A 20,419-nucleotide genomic window follows, 5' to 3' on the forward strand; every position below is an offset into this window, starting at 1 on the left:
TGAGTGCGTGTGTGTATACGTGTGAGCAGCGAATATGAGAGAAAAAAGATAACAACAAAGAGAATGCAAACGAAAATCTGACATTTTAATGCCGTCAAACCCGGCTGGCTGTCTATATGCAAAGTTCAAATTCTTTATCTTTATATAATTAATCTATATTCTTACCACTAGCATTATTTTGGTAAATTCTGTTGTTTGCATAGTGTTATTACAAATGTCTTTTTTTCATGTAGAAAAAGTTTCGCACACGGTTTTAGTGAATTACAATTTTCTACTCAGTGAATTACTTAATTATGGAGTTTCTCTTAAAACACAGCTTACGGCAACTCTAAAAGTTGCGCATTTGTTTGCTAGTTTGACAGGGATGGATGTCATAGGTTGTAATTTAGGTTTAAACCTACTTATAAATGAGGGTGATTTTCATTTGGCTATACGAAACATAAAACTCGCTTCGCTTTTTTTTTGCTAGTTATAAAATGAGTCGTGTGTTAATAAAAAATTTGCCGCCTGAAACAACCATAAGAAATATATATGATTTTTGCTGTCCCTATGGGCATCTTTTAAAGACCGATTTAAACATTCCAGACCGAGTCGCTTGCGTTGAATACGAAAATTTCAGGTATGAACTACAAATACATCCTCTAATTGAAAAGTTCTAAATATATGTACATATATTTCAATGCAGAGACGCACAAGATCTTGTTGGCGATAGGCAAGGATATGTGGTTAATGGCCATGAGCTTCAACTTGAAATTGCATCCACGAATACGGACTACTCAGTGGATGACAATGGGTCAAGGCACAGAAATTCTTCGCCTGGTTTCTCAGACTCGCGATGGCGGGCAAATAACATGGAGAGCATGAGACGCCCGGCCAACAATAACAACGACTATGCACATGGTGATGACAGTTCAATTGATAAACAGCTTAATTATACAGAAGCATGCAGCTTTGTATACAACCGTTTTCTTCGGGAAGGATACGATCCCCATGAAGCAAGACAAAAAGTTCAACCATTTCTTAAGAAAATTATTGCAGGATTTAATAAGGGTTTTAACGATGCGGAACCCTTTAATATTGGCATGGAACAAGCTGGAACTTCCAGTTCAAGAAATTTTGACTTCAATGATTTTAACCAAGGAAGCAGAAACAATACACAAGATTGGGATGGCTATAACTCACATTCAGGAAATCAGCATGCGCAATCCTCTCGTGACCGACCCATTATTGATGAATATGGTGAGGGCTATTGGAACAATAATGGTGCTAACAAAGCGCAATATAATGAAAGAGAGGTAATTGTACACATGTTATTCTATTCAATTAAAAGCATAACATCTTTAAAATATATACATATATTATTGCCCATATTCACAAAACTTTAAGTAGGCTTATTTGACAGATTTCCTCTAAAACTGTCAAATAAACCTATAACACTTAAGTTTTGTGATTACCGGTGTAACATTTTAAGTTCTACAGTAGCTTTTTTTAAAGTCATTATGTTATGTATTTTGGTTCTCAAAAATTGTATAATACAATGAAACGCTTAGCTCTGCTTTAAACATAGCAGAAAGAGCAAATGTTATTACAATTGACAACCCTATCTAAATAGGGGCCATTTCAGAACGAACTGTTGCCATTAAAAGTTATGTTATGTTTTTGTGTAAGACTGTAGCCATTAAATGCATAACATTTATGTTATGTTAAGATATGTTATGTTATAATACGTTATGTAATGTTATCTATGTTATGTCATTCTGCATCGGCGCTTAAAATATCACAACCCCTTATACGTAGACTTAAAGAAGATTCATATTTAGTCATATCTAACGATTTCGTCGAATGTAGTAAGGGGTGTTATACAAGTCAAAATGCAAATGTTGCCCATGAACATTCTACTAAGGAACAGGGGCAAACTTCCCACATATCAATGAGTGCAGTCCGATTCAAGTTTTAAGCTCAATGATCAGGGGCCTCCTTTTTATAGCCGAGTCCAAACGGCGTACCTCGGTGCGACACCTCTTTGGAGAGAAGTATTTCATGGTATAGTACCTTTGAGGTAGTTGGCAGCAAAAGTTGCCAGCATTAGGAGGGTGGTTTTCCTTTCTTGGCAACTTTTGTTGAAATTTTTTTTTGATAATCGCCAGGATTCGAGCGTTCAGCGTCATAGGCGGACACGCTAACCTCTGCGCTACAAGTCACTGTTGCCAATAAATGTTATGTTACATTATGTCATTTTATGTTATGAAGTTATGCTATGTTATGTTATGAAGTTGTGTTACGTTACATTGTGTAATGTTATCTTTGTATTGTCATTTTACAACTTTACAACTTACCATTTTTCTTACAGGAGCCAGACGAGATACCACGCAATCCCATCAGTCACTCTACCTATATGAAGTCGCTAAAAATTAAACAGATAATAGAAACGAAAATTGGCATGGGGCATGCTAATCCCGATATAATGACGGATCTGCAATTCCATAGCCAAATCGTGGAAGACTATGAACATAATCGCCGATTGGAACGAAAGCGCGAGAGAATGTCTCCACCAACGAATATTGTAAGAAAACAGATGAGAATGGATGACGAATTGTTTTCGCAAAGGAAACAAAACCTATCTAATAAATCACAAAACCCCACGATTAAGCCGCATGGCGATCGTAACCAGAGTTGGGTACGCTATGACTCTGAGAAGCCAACTACCTCAAAGGCTCCACCAGTCATGATAAGTTATCCTACCAAATCCTCTTGGGGTATGTACAAAGAGGAGCAGTTGAGAAATAACCGTTCAACTCTTCCTGACACATCGACGATGTTTGGCCAATTCGACCAGATGAGCAAAACAAAATCAAGATCTGCCTTGAATAGAGACAAAGCCGCCCAAAGGGTCTTATCCACATGGGGTAGCAAACCCGTTGAAGAACTAGCCCCGTCGAGGTTGAAAAGTCTTCAATGGGCCAAATCCCATTTGGACAGCTTCAACCCCTCTGTGTAGGTAAATGAACAACGGACACCTAAATGCTTCATGATATAAGCATTATAAAAAACAAAGTCTTTTAAAAATATGTACATGCATAGTCATGACGCTCTTCAATATAAAATTTGAATTAAAATTGGATTTTGGAAAATGCATTACTCTTCATTTACTATTATTTACAAACTATAATTTTTAAATACATATACATTTTAAGCTATTGTCAAAGAGCATTAAGACCAAGAGACTAGTCTCTCACAATTATAAAACATATGTCAAATGCTGTAGATGCCGTTCGAAAAGCCGAAGAAAAAAGTTCATAGAAATCACCTTTAGATCCTGCAATTTCATGTAAATAAGATATGGAAGTCAAGTAACTTTTCCAAGCGATAGTCGAGGCAAACTGATCCAAATTGAGAACCCACACTTGCATCACACTAAGAACCAGCTTTTATCCATATGCTCTTTGACTATTATATTTTATATAAAAATTCAATAAAATTGCTCCCATTTCCAAATTTCATTATTTGTAGATTTGACTTATTCAGCTCATAAGCTGATTAAAGGCGGCTAGTCAATTAAAATTTCCCCTCTTAAACATACCGAGTATGAACTACTTTGGTATATTGTTTTCTTTCCGTGTTTTCATTGTAACTCGAAACTGTGAGTTTCATGTTGAATGTCCTTGCGCAATGTGGTTCACTTTATATATAGCCTCATCATTGATTAATTATTTGTTTTGATCTTTTCTATTGATATGATTGTTCAAATGTCAAAACATCTCTGATCTCTTCCTATGTCTCTATTGATAGTAGGCGATAGTATTCTTCTCAGCCGACTTTAGTTTCAATCAGGCATTTGAGAAATTAGACCAAATAAAAAACATTTCAAGCGACATTCACTCCTTTTTCTTTGAATATATGAGCTGCAGGCTATTATCAACTTTCAATTTGTAAAAATTTAAGTAAATATTAAAAATGCCCAATGCAACATTATGCAACCACTTTTTGAGACAATACGAGTAAATTATTTAATCGAACGAAGTTAGCTTAACTTGCTTAACACCAACAAAAAGTATTTGGTGGACTGTTATTGTGCCACCAAACACCACCAGCACCATCGCCACCATTGAAAGACGTCAGTTTGAATCTTCAGAGCATTGAGCGAAAGGTGCTGCGGTACTAAAGCAGTATCAAGCCGTAAGAAGTGGAATCATACAACACGCATTTCCAGCCAAGCCTACTCAACTTACAACCATAACACCCAGGATGCATAATGGACTCACCCATTGGCAACCTGTTGTACGTACCGGATTGACCCGATGGAGTTCTTCATCGGCAAGGACTGTCCCCTCAGTATATAACACACTGCTACAACAAGAACAACCCAAATTGCAAGTTCTCAAATCTGAACGGAGGATATTAACAAAATGGAAGCCAACGATTAATAGATGAAATGCAAAAAAAGAAAAATTTGAATGTATTGATTAAACAATTAACCATTCTTCACAACCGTAGTCTCCAGGCTGATGAATAACCAGTACAATTCACAGTGAACGCAGTTACAAATGTCATCCGCAGCGCCAATTTGTTCAAGGCGATGGGACCGAGGGAGTCTATATATTGAGTCTAAAGACTCCGCATGTAGCCCAGGGTTGAGTAATTGTCTAAGGTTCAAAAATTGTCTTTAGAAACTCTGATAGTTCCCGATGTTTGAAAAAGCGGCAAAATAATCCCGCTACTGATGTCTGCAAAGAAAAATAGTACAGGCCGTTTTACTTGTCTTTAGCTAGACGCTCGAGGCACTACTTCTACCGAGCCTTGTTGGACAATTTCCATATTCCTGTAAATTGTAGCATTACGAATTCCTTAAGTGGCTCCAGCTCTTGCTTAAATACTGAGTGCCTGTGATGCTCAATATGACAAGGCGAAATATTGGCGCCATTAAATAATCAATGGCCGTAATGTACCCGTGGCAATGGACCGGAACCGGCACACGCTTACTCGCCCATTGAGCTTGACGAGCATCGCTACCTCCACATATAGACATGTGGCTACAACAACTACTACTTTGCAAGCCGTCGCTACATATATTGGCCGTGGTCTAAACTAGGTCAAACTGTGCCATAGGATGTTCTAGAAGCTCTTGACATAACGAAGGCTTTCAATACGTTCAGCTATGCATATCTATTAAAGGTCTTGATGGGCAAATACACACACACTATAGCGCATTATAGTACAACTGCACAAGGACATAAGTCCATGGGCTTAAAATTAATGTGCCACCAACAAACCCACTGGCCAGATCTAGAACATGGAATTTAATTGAAGCCCCGTAAGTGAAACGGATTTTCCCAGTATGGGGTACTGTTGCATCTCTATCTCGTTCTGTCAGTGTTCGGATCTATGCACCGGAACTATATTACTACGCTTAAAGAAAGCTTGCCAAGAACAGCTACTCCCACCTCTATCTATTCTCTACCCCTAAGACTGCTTCAAAATCGAATCATATAAGGGCGATTGTACCATCTTGACTTCAGAACCCCACGTTGATGACATCTGTGATAGGTTAAACTTCTAACTTGTTGAACTTGCCGCTTATTTTGCTTCAAATTTTCAGCCACATTGTTCTCTACATGAACAGCAGAAGACTTCGGCAGTGCTTGGGGTGTTGACAAAAAAAACCTCGTTGACTACACATAAGACAATTGGTCGGTCTGGATTTGCCATTTGAGTGACTCGGAGAAGAATAAGTTCCAGACATGCTGTTCGAAGATCTTCGAAGAGCTATATCCTTAACACTCATGTGGATAACCTCCATCAGTAGGCAAAGATCCTTACTGTACGAAGACAATCTAATGCTATCTAAGCAAAAACTCATAAATGCTTAACTCGGCCATCAAAATCAGCATTATATGGATAGGGGGTGGTTTTCTCATGATATAGCGAAGCAGAAAAATTCTGGCTCAACTATGTTCCGGCAGTTGCAGCCGCTTCAATCATTATTGGGCTAGGATTGATGCAAACGTGCTAGAGGTGTATTCTGCTTGTAAGCAGATGTCACACAACACTTGTCAGCTAATCATCTGCCCAGGCAATCGACTACTCGACTTAGAAGCGGAACACTCTGGAGGCACTCTAGCGGAATTGGATAGTACCAGATTTGGATATATATGGATGAAGACAAAACACACTTATGGACAAAGACAACACACTGTTACTACATATTGCAATCCCAAGGCAGCCGGTTGTACGTACCGGATTGACCCGATGAAGTCCTTCATCGGCTAGGGCTGCCGCCTCGGTGTACAACACACTGCTACAACAACAACAATAAAAAAACCTACGTTTTTTATCGGAGACTCCTATGTACTGAGGTAGCAATTCTAAGGCAGAGGATTTTTGATAGAAGACATGATCATATGTTCTTTATCGAACACCTGCTGGCAAAGCAAGAATTATGCCTAGAAATGGTTGGCGATAGAAGAAATGATCATCCGGCTTTATCGAATGCCGGAGGACCACAAGCACAATGCCCTTACAGGAATCGATGGGACAAATTGCAGGAGGAGATAAAGATTGTAGTATGTGTGTCAACAAGAAATTGAATTTCTTAAAGCCTGCGTTAGCAATCTTTACTCTATATGAACTGACTTTTCATCCCTTAATGCGCTGTTCCTCGCTGGTCGACAGGAGCTATACCTAAGCCAGTAAGAACAAAAACTGAGGACTTCCTGGTACAAGAGTGAATAGACGTAAGAGGCCTAATGTCTTGAATTTTAAAGCACTCAAATGGATTTTAGATAACAATTAATTGAAGCAATACATTTTTTATGCCATAAATAACAAAAATATAAATATTTTCGTTTAAAAGCAAATCATCACGAACCTACAGCATAGGTGTAATGTAAATTCCACTGGTGGCCCATTATGAAAATTTTAACAAATGTAAAAGTTTTAATGGCTAAAGTGAAAGCGGCAGATATGCATATATAAAGAGGATGCTTTTGGATGCAATGGAGGTCAATAGGTCGACGTGAAAATCTTGAACCAGAATATAAATCTAAAGTCTGCCAACAACCAACCAACTACGATAGAATTGAAAAAAAAAACTAAAATAATGATCATGAAACGTATTGTGGAACGGTAACAAATTGTAAGTCTTATACATACTATAACCCACAGAAATTTACAAACTTATTGACAAATAATAAGTATTTTTTTGTGTACAACAAATATTTAAATTTCCTTTCTTTAAGTTTAGTATTTCAATAAATCATATTAAAAATAAAACTCGTACTACTATATTTTGGAAAAAAGATAATTCGTTTTGTTTTTATACCCTCCACCATTGTATGGGGGTATACTAATTTCGTCATTCTGTTTGTAACACCTCGAAATATGCGTCTGAGACTCCATAAAGTATATATATTCTTGTCTTATTCTTATTCAACATTCTTTGTTTGCCTAAAAAGGGATACTGCACATAGAACTCGACAAATGCGATCCCTGGTGGAGGGTACAAAAGATTCGGCCCGGCCGAACTTAGCACGCTGCTGCTTGTTAATTCTTAAATTAACTTTTGTGAATTTGAAATGCTATCAATTATATTAAATATGGAATATAAATAAGATTTTAAGACAAATTTGAACTTCGCACATAGACTGGTTGATGGCGCTTGTGAATATAGATAAATGAGAATTATTTAAGAAAATGCCGCAAGCAGAATTTGTTCTCAGTGGCATGCAGTTTGCGGCCTTTGCATTTTCTAATTGTGCATTATTTTCTTTCCCGCGATGAAAAATATGGCGTAATGCTTGTATATAGAGTTTTGGCAGTCATAGCTTCCAATATGCGCATCGTTCTTCCTACTATTTATTTTTGCATTAAATTTGATTTTCTAAATTTTTACGACAGAGCTGCTTGTTTTGAAGAAAAATAAAGTTATTACCGACACCTATGCTTGACATTTGCTCAGGGCTGCCAACTTTCGGCATTTTGCCGATTTTTTGCTTCAAAAATAGCAGAATGCCGATTTTTTGCTTCAAAAATAGCAGAATGCCGATTTTTCTAAATTTTCAAATATTCTTTTGTTTTTCCTTTTTCTTTTAACAAATAACATAATTTAAAAAAATTTTTATTAAAAATGCTGCGTGTGTAAATACGTAAGTCTAGTCTGTAAGCATGTATATTCCGTATATATTCTGCCTGTTGTGATCCTAAACTTAATGTATTTAGCTGAAATTTGGCGCAGATTATGTTTTTACAAAAACATTTTAAGATCGACGAAGGGCTATATAAGATTATGTCTTGATTAAGATCCCAGGCTAAGTTGCTGTTCATTTGAGGTGTATTTTTACCCTGGCTCGAAGATTTTTCATGATGGTCGGTATGTAAAATTCGGCAATAATTAGGGCGCTTTTATTTTCAGTTATTGAACTATGTGTTTTATCGTTTAAAACATTTTCCGATTTTTTCAACTTGGGGTGCTGAAATTACGATTTTTTCTTTCTTTAAAAGTGCTGATTTTACACCAAAATAATCTGGCAGCCCTGCATTTGTGTAAAATTTCCCTATTATTTTTATGCTCCTTAATGAATGTTGCCACACATCAAAGGTGGATGTTGCCACACTTATTTTTCGGATTTGCCGTTTATTTGTGGTAATATTTGTATGATGGCATTCCTGCGCCTAAATCTGTTTACAATTAGTGTTGTTGTGTTTGTTGTTGAAGTAGATACTTTCGTTACTTGTTTTCGTTGGGAAATATAAAAATAAATATTTCGTTTAATAAAAAGTATTTAAGTATTACCAAAAAAAAAAATATGTGAAAAGTTAATGAAATAGTAAAATGTTTTGCATTTATTAAAAATAACTCAAACGAGACTTCGACTTCATAGATGCTGTTGCTTCATTTCATTAACATGAAAGTGTGTGTGTGTGTCAGTGTATGTTTTTCTTTTTTGTATTGTATTGTATATTGGGAGCACGTAAAAATATGTTAATATACCTTCTCTGTCTGTTCGCCTAATTTAATTAAAAATGCTAAAATGCTTGAAAATATGAAAATATACACAATAAGTTTAATATAAACAGATGGAGAAATCTTGGGAAACAACAACAAGTGAAACTTAGAGTGCATCAGCTGTGGTTGATGAGATGTAAATTCAGTAGCGGCTGCGCGTAAATAATAAAATGAAAGTGAGAATCTTGAATGTGACTTCTGAAATCTTTCCATTCAGATGTCTTTTGGACATTGTGTATTGCATTGTGCTCTTTGCTTTTCGGCTGTAATGGAATGGCGTTGAATTTTTTTTTTCGTTTGCCTGGGTGACCCCTATTACCTCTTTATTTAATTAACGTTGTTGGCGAGGGAGCGAACAAATTGATGAAATCATATTTATCATCGCAATCCACTGCCAACAACAATCATTCAGAACAATTACCGTAGTCAGTATTTCTCAAATTGTGACTTGTGCGCCGTAAGAGACCTCGTTTAGTCAATGTGACAAAGTATACATGTATATGTTATTGCCAGGACTCGAACTAGACTTGCGTGAAGTCGGAAAATGCTATGCTCTAAGACGGGATTGCTCGGAATTCTCCAAAAACGCAAGATCTAAGTCAAAATCCAATTTTTATGAAAAAAAAAAAAACAAAAACGGTATAATTTCGGTCAAGCCGAATATTGGGCACACGAATCCAGGGTGAGATTCGTCTAAAAATGTATGGTACTTAAATTAGTTTATGTTTGATTTATTGTGAAGAAATAAAGGAGGCTATTGCTTGAGGCCACTGGCACCTCAAGAAGCCATATCGAAGGATCGGTTTATGAGGCTTGTTTTATGTAACCAAATTTCTGCCAAATCGAAAAAAAATAGAACTTCTAGGGGCCCAGGAAGTAAAATCTGGGGATCGGGTTATAAGAGGGCAATAGCAATTTATGGACCTTTCTAGGTGGATGTCGTTGGAACAATTTGTTGTGTTTTATCGTTCGTCTGTTTGGTTCTGTTGAGTATCCAGGAATACTGCGACTAAAATGGGGTGCGTCCAGGGGAATCTGGATTTAAGTCGAGAGGGTTTGGCTGGACAGTTAAACAGGTGACGTGTGTCGTGTGGTCCCTGGTCACAATCTGGGCATACATCCTGCACGTCGGTGTCAATCCTTTCCAGGCTTCAGCAGCAGTATCACTCTGCTCCTCTTCCAGACATTGGCAATTATAAGAGTGTTCTAAGGGAGGTTGGGGACAGTTGTAAGGTACTCAACTCCACCTAGATCCAGATTCTTCAGCATAAGTGTAGATTCCGTCGGGGCCGAATGACTTGGATGATTTGGCGCGACCGATGATATTCGTAACATCGCCGACGGTAAATTGTGATGGCTGTCAATCGTCTCGGAGACCACGGATACGACGAATGGCTCTCCTCCTAGCCCTATCATTTTCGGGATTGACAATAAATTGACGATTGAACAACCTGGCGCATCTTTTCGGACCAGTCCCAGTTATGTCGCCAAAAGTAACTGAGGTCCTGTCATCCCGTCTACCGGGGTTCGAGAGTGACTTAAAAGTAGACCACCGTTGAATCTCCTCGTAATCCTAGTGTGGAGCTTTCAATCTGCTTTGCCAAAGCTATGCGTCGCTGATCATTGCCTAGGAGAGACTGCCATGAAACGTGATGCGCATTAAAGTCTCCTAGAAGCAGATGATCACGGCCAGACGGTAGCCCATTTTAAGCTTGGCCAATAATTGGGTCACAATTATCATCATACATCATATTTATACTTTCGATTTGTTCAATATTTGTGTTCGTTCCAAAAGTTGGGATTTCCCCTTATATACTGTCGAATAGTCGGCAGTCGAAATAGCTACAGAAAGTTGGGATAATTCCGACCAAACCCAAATGAAAATTGATTGTCGGTATAATTGTTCATTAGATTTAAAATCCCGCCTATGTTTCCATTTCATAAGGAAAACTGTAAGGGCAGACGATTTGGCGGTGACGGCCAGAGGACTGCCGTCAATAAATTGGTTAAGCCTTTTGGGTCGACGCAGTCCGAGTTAAGGGAGTGGGCGATGAATGCGCATGCAACATTCTGGAACAGCGAAACGGCCGGTAGGACCGCGAAAATCCTATGGGTGGATCCAGATCGTGAGAAGACGAGGCTATTACTGGAGAGACGGGACATATAGGACTACGAGCTCACTTATGTAAAATCGGTGTGGCAAGTGATAGCATGTGTAGGGCATGCGGGGAAGATGATGAGACGTTGGAGCATTCCCTTTGTCATTGCCCGGCTTTTGCGTCTATCAGATGCCGGCACTTAGGTGGAGACACAATACTAAACATGAACCTACTTAGGGGAGTGACAAATAAGGATTTTGTAAATAGCACGGCATTCCTAACTTAAAATTGTCTTTTTGGAGGTTATTTTATAGTTTTTAGAGCGCACAACAAGCCTATCACTGGCTTAGGTGAATGTCCATAGTGGCATAGGGAGGATTAAATGAAATGTTTATGAAAGTAGAGCACGAATCTTATATTTACTTTAATGGCCAAGTGACCACCCCTCGAAATATCCCCTAAATCCGAAGTATTTACCATTACGGTAATATGGGGCTCAAAAGAAAGGCATTTGCGAGTAGAGTAAAAATTAGCTGTATGAGCTGTATGACGACGACAGCATGGTTACACGCTTCAAAATACACCGGCTGTGTTGGCTAGGTCATGTTGTTAGAATGGATGAAGAAGCTCCAGCAAAGAAGTCTTTTGAAGGCAAACACCAAAAGCCCAATGAAAAGATCAAGATTTTAGAATGAGCGCAGAAGATCGAGGCGCTTGGAACGCTATTCTACGTTTGGCTAGCGGAACAAATATTCTGTCATAGCCAATTAAAGTAAAGTAAGTAAAGTAAAAATTTGCCCAGGAACCGAGCAGGGGCAAACTTTTCACAAAACAATGAGTACTTTCCGATTCAAGTAGAGTTTATCAACGATAAAAGACCTTTTTTATAGCCGAGTCCGAACGGCGTGCCGCACTGTGACACATCTTTGGGGAGAATTTTTTACATGACCATGCATGCCATGATACCTCGCAAATGTCGCCAGCATTAAGAGGGGATAAGCACCGTTTTAAATTTGGTCCGAATTTTCGCCAGGATTCGAAAGCAGACGTTCAGGCTACAGTAGCATGATATCCACATTCAGGGCGAAGTGCCACCGTTCAGCGTCATAGGCGGAACTAGGCTACTGTAGCACCATATCCACGAAGGGGGCGAAGTTCCCCCACCCTAAAAAGATATTAGAGAGTTGAAAAAGGCGCAGCGGAGCGGGCCCTGTCCAGCTAGTCTTTTATAAAGATCCTACATTGACAAATTGACTTGTAATTTGAAATTTTATGAACCTTGTTTTCTGCATCCCCATTTTGATTATCAGAAAAAAATGTGAATATCTATATAAAAAACATCAATGTTTTTTTTTTATTTTCATAAACTACTATTGTGATGATTTAATTGTCTGGTTGCTGCACCATTGCTACTGTCAATTGTTTTATGGGTATTTATTTTGCATTGTGTCTTTTGTTTGGCCATGAATTAAAACACGTTGAGACGTGTTTAAAAAAAAACACAGAAATATGTGGTTTAAAAAAACCATTATGCCAGCTTTGGGTTATTTTCAATACGCTTGGATTTTGTTTTTTTTTTTGTTATAATTACATGTGAAATAACCATGCATATGTAGATGAGTTTTGCCTTCGTTTGTCTTTTTATCTTCATATCTCGAAATAGTTCAGTGAGAAGAAATTAAATTTCTAAAATACTAAAAAAGCAAACATACGTATGAAGACGACAAGTGCCGCTATTCTACTGAGAGAAAATGATTCTAAATTATAATTTTTTGTATGCTTTTCCAACTTTTTTTCTCACTCAAGCTTAAAAGTGGCTTGAAAGATTTCTTCTGTCGTCACCATCTTCAAAGTCGTGGGCAAGAGACAGACCAAGACGGCGCTCTGTTTGTTTGACTTTTGGTTGCTCAACTTTAGTTGTCTTTCCGCTCGCCATCCGTCAACAAGCAACCCACCCGGGTCTGTGTGAACGCGCTTTAACGTTAAGCTACGCTTGAAACGGGTTTTAATTTTTTAATTTCATACACCGTAAGACCAAAATCCAGCAGCAACCGACAACAACAGCAACAAAGCTAAACAATATCTCTTGAGTATCTCACAAAAACAAAAAAAAAAAACCGAAGAAGGCTGTTTGGTTGGTGGTAGAAGCAAAAAAATAAATACAACAAATAAAGAAAAAATCTAAGCGTATAGACCGAATTTCTCGTCGTGTGCGTGTGTGTGTGTGTGTTTGTTGTATCTACCACATCCGTGAGCTTGTGAATAAAGTTTTTTGTTATTATTAAGCCCCAACCAGCCACCAGCCTCCAGCCAGTGTTGTATGATCTTAAAAAGCCATAAATATCTAAAAGAAACAACTCAACAATTCTCGCATAGATGAAACCGAAAAACTAGAGAAAGAAAGATTCCTCGTAACAACAATCATAAAAGAATTTTGGACAATGACGTTCATTTTTTTTTTAAATCATTGACCGAACAATCGAAGCAAGCAATTGTATAATTCTCGTTTATTTATTTAGCGAAATTTCTAATTGTCGTACTTAACAGTCGGTGGGGGGCTGTGTCACTGCATTATTGTCCAATTGTGTGAACAACAAGACCATCTAGTTTAAGCTCTAAACAAACAACAATGGTCAACACAAATTCCATTTTACATAACTCTTTTAAGTTGAAACTAAAAAAATAATGAAGAAAAAAAAAACTTATTCAGATGCAGTCGTCACTTCGCATACCAGTTCAGCAACTTCAGCTACATGCCCATACCTACATACACACATCACATAGATGGTGACTTATAATATTTTTATACAGATTGTTTTTAAGGCTCTTTTTCCTTATGGAAAATCCAGTTATCTATAGATTTCCCTGGCGAAAAATCTATGTCTGCAATTGCCACGACCTTTCTGCCAATGATAGCAAAAGTGGGATAAGCTCTTACTCAAGTCTTTTTGCTGTATTTTATGAAGATTTTTAGGCAGCAGCAGATCGTAGCATTCAATTGTTCATCATGGTGTCTTTCGTTTTTTGTTAACTTTCCTATATACCATTCTTAGCCATAGTTCATCTTTGATTGCAGAAACGTTATTTTTTAATTTTTACCACACGTTAATCGCTTCTGCTGGTTTTTTATATACCAAACATACCACAACTTAAAAAAAATCACGTTTATTATTTCCTGTTTTTAAGAATTACTTTATTGAAATTATTCTTTTTGTTGTTTATGTTAAACAAAAAAAGTCATATAATTATCAAACTTGAATTGGGTTGGGCTGAAGTATAAAGAAAATTATGGAAAATATTTATAAAAGTCCCAAGAACTGTTTTAAAACGGGGTTTACGACTGACTTATCGAGCAAGCCCTTGTCTAATTGATGGAAATTTTTATTTGCTACATATAAGAAATGCTATGATCCTTAAGGCAAAATGATGATCCTTATGATGAAAAACTAAAACCATTGTTTATCGGCAAGCCTCCGATGTTTATCGTCAAGCCTCCGATGAATTTTGGGAATGATTTTTTTACCTTCAATTTGTGGTGTCTGCGAGTAGATCAGTTTGTGCAGGAAAGTAAGCGACCTCAAGTACAAGTATACAGGGATAAAGAGTATTCAGAGATGGAGTCGCGCCGTCTCAAGCCAAATACATAACGAGTAACGTTGTTAAAAAATGTGTTTAGCTTACTTCTTCTTACCGAGTCGCAATTAGCAAACAACTCACAGCCGTAGAGAATGCCAGGAACAATATAAGTCTTTGCAAAGAGAGACCTAACCCGCAGTGGAGTAACCGACTGAGTGGCCCAGAGGGTACGCAATTTTGAATATCCTTGACCAATGACAGAGTCGATATGATTACTCTAGGTCAGAGTGCTATGAATAACCACGCCCAAGTTCTTTGCTGGAGGAACGATTTTCAATCTAGCATCATTAATGAATATAGCGACATAACATGAAAAACGAGACAGCCTGACAACAACACACTTGGACTTTACAGGGTTGAGACACAGGCCATTGGCTTTCGCAGACGAGCATTTCCTATGTCATTGCCCTGCTTTCGCTGTTAACAGACACCGGCACCTAACATCTCAGCTCTAACCATTTCAAATTTCAGAGAGATATTTCTATCCGTTTTCACGCGGCATATATTTTTTTGTTTTTCTCCCACTGTGCAAGGTCTCATCATCTCCTTCACGTACCCTACACATGCTATTACTTGCCGCACCTATTTTGCATAAGTGAGCTCGTAGTCCTATGTGTCCCGTTATTATACCGAAAGTTATACTGACCTCCTTTCAGTAATAGCTTCGTTTTCTCAATGTCCCATCGATCGTTTCGCGGGTCAACAGTGTTACATGCGTTTTCGTCGCCCACGCCCCTAATTCGAAACGCTTCGTTTGACCAAGTTTATTGACGGCAGTCCTCTGGTCGTCACTGCCAAATCGTAAGGCTCGTACTGGACCTCAAGTGTCGTCTCAGGTATGCAATCGGAAAGTTCTTCCATTCCTTCCATGTTTTCTGTCGACGCCTTGATTCTCCATTAATCCATTCTGTTATCGTCTTAAGTCACATAGCCGTAGTGTCTGCCTCACACTTAATATGTCCAATGGTCGGGTATCTAGAAAGTCTCCAGTGCCCCAGTCGGCGTGGTTCTCGTTGCTCCGCCTATGACAAGACGACATGTTCTTTGAACCTGTTGTAGGAATGCAGAATATATTTATGTAGAAATATTTATTCAACCCTCAAAACTCGCCAAAGGGTTATATAGGCCACTCATCAAAATATGTGAATCAAATGAAAAGTATTTGAGAATAGAAACCGAATATGGGAGTAGAGCACGAATGTGATATCTGCTTTCAGACACAAGCGTCTGGGTGGCAAAATTGTAAATTTGTCCATGAACATTCCATTAAGGAACAGGATGTGGCCACTCCACCCCAAACTGGGCTTATTTGCCGATTTAATAAAGTTGCCATATTCACCTATATTCCGATTTAATATCTTGAGTTTAAACAAGTAAAAGCGTGCCAAGTTCATTCGGCCCGAATTTTATATACCCTCCACCATGGATAGCATTTGTCGGGTTCTTTTCCCGGTATCTCTTTTTAGGGAAACAAATAATAAAAGAAAATAATTGCTATGCTTTTGGAGCTATGTCAAGTTATGGTCCGATTAGGACCATAATTGAATTAAATGTTAGAGACCATTGAAGAAGTCATTGTGTAAAATTGCAGCCAAATCGAATAGGAATTTGCGGCCTTTAGTGGCTAAAGAAGTAAAATAGGGAGATTGGTTTATAGGGGAGGTGTATCAGGCTATAACCGATTCAGACCATATTCGACACGTATGTTGAAGGTCACGGGAGAAGCTGTTGTACAAAATTTCAGCCAAATCGGAAAATAATTGCGCCCTCTAGAGGCTGAAGAAGTCAAGATCCCAGATCTGTTTATATGGCAGCTTTATCAGGTTATTGACCGATTTGAACCATATTTGTCACAGTTGTTTGGAGTCATTGCGAAACACGTCATGCTAAATTTCAGCCAAATCGGATAAGAATTGCGCACTCTAAAGGCTCAAGAAGTCAAGATTCAAGATCGGTTTATATGGCATACTAAGCACTGTTGTGGAATGTCCAAAAACCACCTCATACAAAATTTCAGCTAAATCGGATGGGAATTGCGACCTTCAGAGGCTATGCCAGGTTATGGACGAATTTTAATCATACTGAGCACAGTTTTTGGAATTCGTAACAAAACACGTTATGCAAAATTTCAGCAAAATCGGATAAGAATTGCGCCCTGTAGTGGCTCTAGAAGTCAAGATTCAAGATCGGATTATATGGCAGCTTTTTAGGTTATGAACCGATTTGAACCATACTTTGCACAGTTGTTTGAAGTCATAACGGAACACGTCATGCAAAATTTCATCCAAATCGGATAAGAATTTCGCCCTCTACTTGCTCTAGAAGTCAAGACCCCAAATCGGTTTATATGACAGCTATACCAGTTTATGGACCGATTTTAACCAAAATTAGCACAGTCGTTGGATGTCATACTTAAACGAAATGTGCAAAATTTCAGCTTAATCGCATAAAAATTGCGCCCTCTAGTGGCTCAAGAAGTCAAGTCCCAAGATCGGGTTATATGGCAGCTATATCGAAACATGAACCGATTTGGCCCATTTACAATCCCAACTGACTTATATTAATAAGAAGCAGTTGTGTAAAAATTTCAAGAAGCTAGCTTTATTCCTTCGAAAGTTAGCGGGCTTTCGACGACACGGACGGACATGGCTAAATCGACTTAAAAAGTCAAGACGATCAAGAATATATATACTTTATGGAATCTTAGAGGAATATTTCGAGGAGTTACAAACAGAATGACAAAATTATTGTAGTATATCCCCATACTATGGTGGAGGGTATAAAAAGCGCTAAGTTTCATACGATTTTATCCAAAATCAGAACAGTAACTTTTTTAGACCCTTCATGACTCCCAACAAATTTGTGCTAAATGTACAAATCGGATCAAAACATGTTTGGATATAAAGGATGATTCTTTTAAGTTTTTAGGGGTGGCAGCTCTGGTTGAGAATTGTGTACAAACGTGTGAATGTTACACGTTTTCAGTAAACTCTGTCATTTCTTAAAGAGCTTATTACACCCACAACCATAGGATGGAGGGTATACTAATCTAGTTGTTGTATCAGTGTGTTGTATACTGAGGCGGCAGCACTTGCCCATGAAGGAGTTCATCTTCAATAGTTTTTACGTTTGTAAAAATACCGAATTTGTGGACCAGCGAAATTGGTGATATTCTGAGTCGATATATCCATGTCCGTCCGTCTGTCGAAATCGCGATAGCGGAACATATACTTCTTATTGATGCATGTTGTTGGGGATTGCAAATAGGTCATATTAGTTTAAATTTGGATATAGCTCCCATATTGAATGGTCCTTCGGCTAGACTTCATGAGCCACTAGAAGCCCCAATTATTATCGATTTGGCTAAAATTTAGTGTAGTGCTTTTTTAGGACGTCGTGGTAAATCGTTCTAAAACCTGTTATAGCCCCATGCAAACTGAACTCCCGATTTTATATGCTTAGCCGCAATTGTTATCCGATTTGGCTAAAATTTTGCACGTTGTGTTCTGTTGCAACTTCCAACAACCGTGGCAAGGGTGATCCAAATCGGTCTACATCCTGATATAGATCCCATATAAACCGTTCTCCCGATTTGAAAGCTTTATCAGGTATCAGGTTATCAAAGCTTTCTCTCCTACAGGAGTTTGATGAGGATCGTCACCGCCAAACGCAAATGTGGATGCAAATGCAAATTTCACTGAACATTCCACTAAGGAACAAGGGCAAACTTCTCACATATCAATGAGTGCTGTCCGATTCAAGTTTAAGTTCAATGATAAGGGGCCTCATTTTTATAGCCGAGTCCGAACGGCGTGCCGCAGTTTGAGGTACTCTTTGGCATAGTACCTCACAAATGTTGCCAGTATTAGGAGGGGATAACCAACGCTAAAATTTCTTTCTGTGTTCTCGCCAGATTTTGAACACAGGCTTTCAGCGGTATGCAACTCGGCTGTATGGTGGCCTCCTAAGAGTACATCTACTCCCATGTATATTTAATTACAATATATAGGAGTAGCTGCATATCCAAGGTAATGGATCTCCAAAGTTCGGTCTGGGCGAACTTATAACGTTCTTGCTTTTTTTAGTTAATTCAAATATTATGGCAGTGTAATCACTACCAAAATCCTATTAAAAGCCAGTTGATTAACGTATTATCACACCCTAATGATCATACTCTATTATGAGTGATTGTCTTATTTTTTTGAACAAAAATGAGTGCACATTTTTTAACAAAAGTTGTAAACTAAATTTCTTGCAGCATATATTGCTTATAAACGTATTAATGGGAATTCCCAAACAAGTGTGGCCTTTAAAAATCAATGTCTTGGAGTGTGACTCAACATATTTGGAAATTCATAAGATTAACAATTAACAATGTTTAGAGACATTTTCCACGAACTTCCATTATGCAACAAAGTGAACTTTTCTCTTATGGTAAAGAATGCTGCCCAATTTAACTGTTGCACATGCAAAATTGCCCATGAACACTCCATTAAGTAAGGGCGGCAAATTCAACTGTTAATTCATTTATAAGGTGCCTACTGTTCTTAGCCGACCATACGTTTAGTTCCAAACTGACCATTTTGATTGCATCTCATACAAGTGTTAAAGTTTCTAGTTCTGGACGCAAGTTACAACCAACGTTGCCACTTAAGAAAATTATTTAAGAAAAATCCCACCGAAGTGTAGACCATTTTGCGATTCCAATGACAACTTATCATTATATTATTTGAAAATTCGAGTAAATGGCGACCCCATTGCCCATACACTGATTAAGCCGATTTTTGAAATTTGTGTCCACTGAATTCGTGTCCAATCTATCGGTATGTTGGCAATGGTGTCCCGAATGTTGTTCTTGAAGATTTACCCCACTCCAATAACGTTTGGAGTGTTTTGTTTGTTGACCCAGCCAGAAATGTAAAAAAGGGCCTCATCACTGGGAAAAATTAGGAGAGAAATGATGGAGAATTCCTCCAACAGTGGTGTCAGAAATTTTCTAAGCAGTTGCGTGTTTGCGAGCCAAACTTCGAGGAGAATGCACAACTGACTGCTTCACTATTTCGATATTTGCCGGAGTTCTGATGGTCCGTTGATGTCCATTTCGGGGTTTAGTGACACTTTCACACTCCCGAAATGAGTTAACCCACAACAGAATCAAATTACGGGGAGGAACGGGTCAGTGAGGAGGAACTTCAAAGCGAGCGCGGAAGGCACGCTGCGTAGCAACAAGTGAGCGACCGTTAGAAAAGAAGCTCTCAACGGCGGAGGCCCACTGCTCCCTTGACTCGAGCAACTTACTGGAGAGAGAGACAAACTTGGTGTCTTCTCTCTTCAGATGCATCCCAACTCGTCGCCCTCCCGGTCCAACTTACCACTCGTGTGTTTTTTGTTTTAAATGAATACGTTTTTTTGGCGCACCCTGTATTCTTAGACAATTTTGACATGTTCTTCCGTTTGTTTGTTGAAATTACTCTACAGTAGGGTGGGGCGATTTGAATCTTCTCGTTTCTGATTTTTGGATTTGTACTGAGCAAAAAAGTCATTACGTCTTCAAAGCGAGCGCGGAAGGCACGCTGCTTAGCAACAAGTGCGCGACCGTTAGAAAAGAAGCTCTCAACGGCGGAGGCCCGCTGCTCTCTTGACTCGACCATGACGGTAACTTACTGGAGAGAGAGTGAGAGAG

At 38.4% G+C, this 20,419-nt stretch overlaps 2 protein-coding genes across 4 annotated transcripts in view; both read left to right on the forward strand.

Annotated features, from left to right (window-relative positions):
- Positions 1–404: 404 nt before the first annotated feature.
- On the forward strand, positions 405–3,500 carry LOC106083750 (uncharacterized). Its single transcript, XM_013246983.2, has 3 exons — positions 405–619; positions 686–1,295; positions 2,351–3,500. The coding sequence occupies exons 1-3, from the start codon at positions 477–479 to the stop codon at positions 2,996–2,998; spliced, it is 1,401 nt and encodes a 466-aa protein (XP_013102437.2). The 5' UTR covers positions 405–476; the 3' UTR covers positions 2,999–3,500.
- A 5,223-nt stretch (positions 3,501–8,723) lies between these two features.
- LOC106083681 (cadherin-87A) overlaps positions 8,724–20,419 on the forward strand; it is a 36,964-nt gene continuing 25,268 nt past the window's right edge. The window contains exon 1 of one of the 3 annotated variants that reach the window (XM_013246851.2): positions 8,724–8,924. The gene's annotated coding sequence lies outside the window, so the exon portion shown is untranslated. Of the gene's footprint in view, positions 8,925–13,037; positions 13,129–20,419 lie in introns of those variants that run through there. The other 2 variants (XM_013246868.2, XM_059362597.1) reach the window with 2 other exon arrangements.

This window comes from Stomoxys calcitrans, chromosome 2 (assembly GCF_963082655.1).
Source record: "Stomoxys calcitrans chromosome 2, idStoCalc2.1, whole genome shotgun sequence".
NCBI lineage: Eukaryota > Metazoa > Arthropoda > Insecta > Diptera > Muscidae > Stomoxys > Stomoxys calcitrans.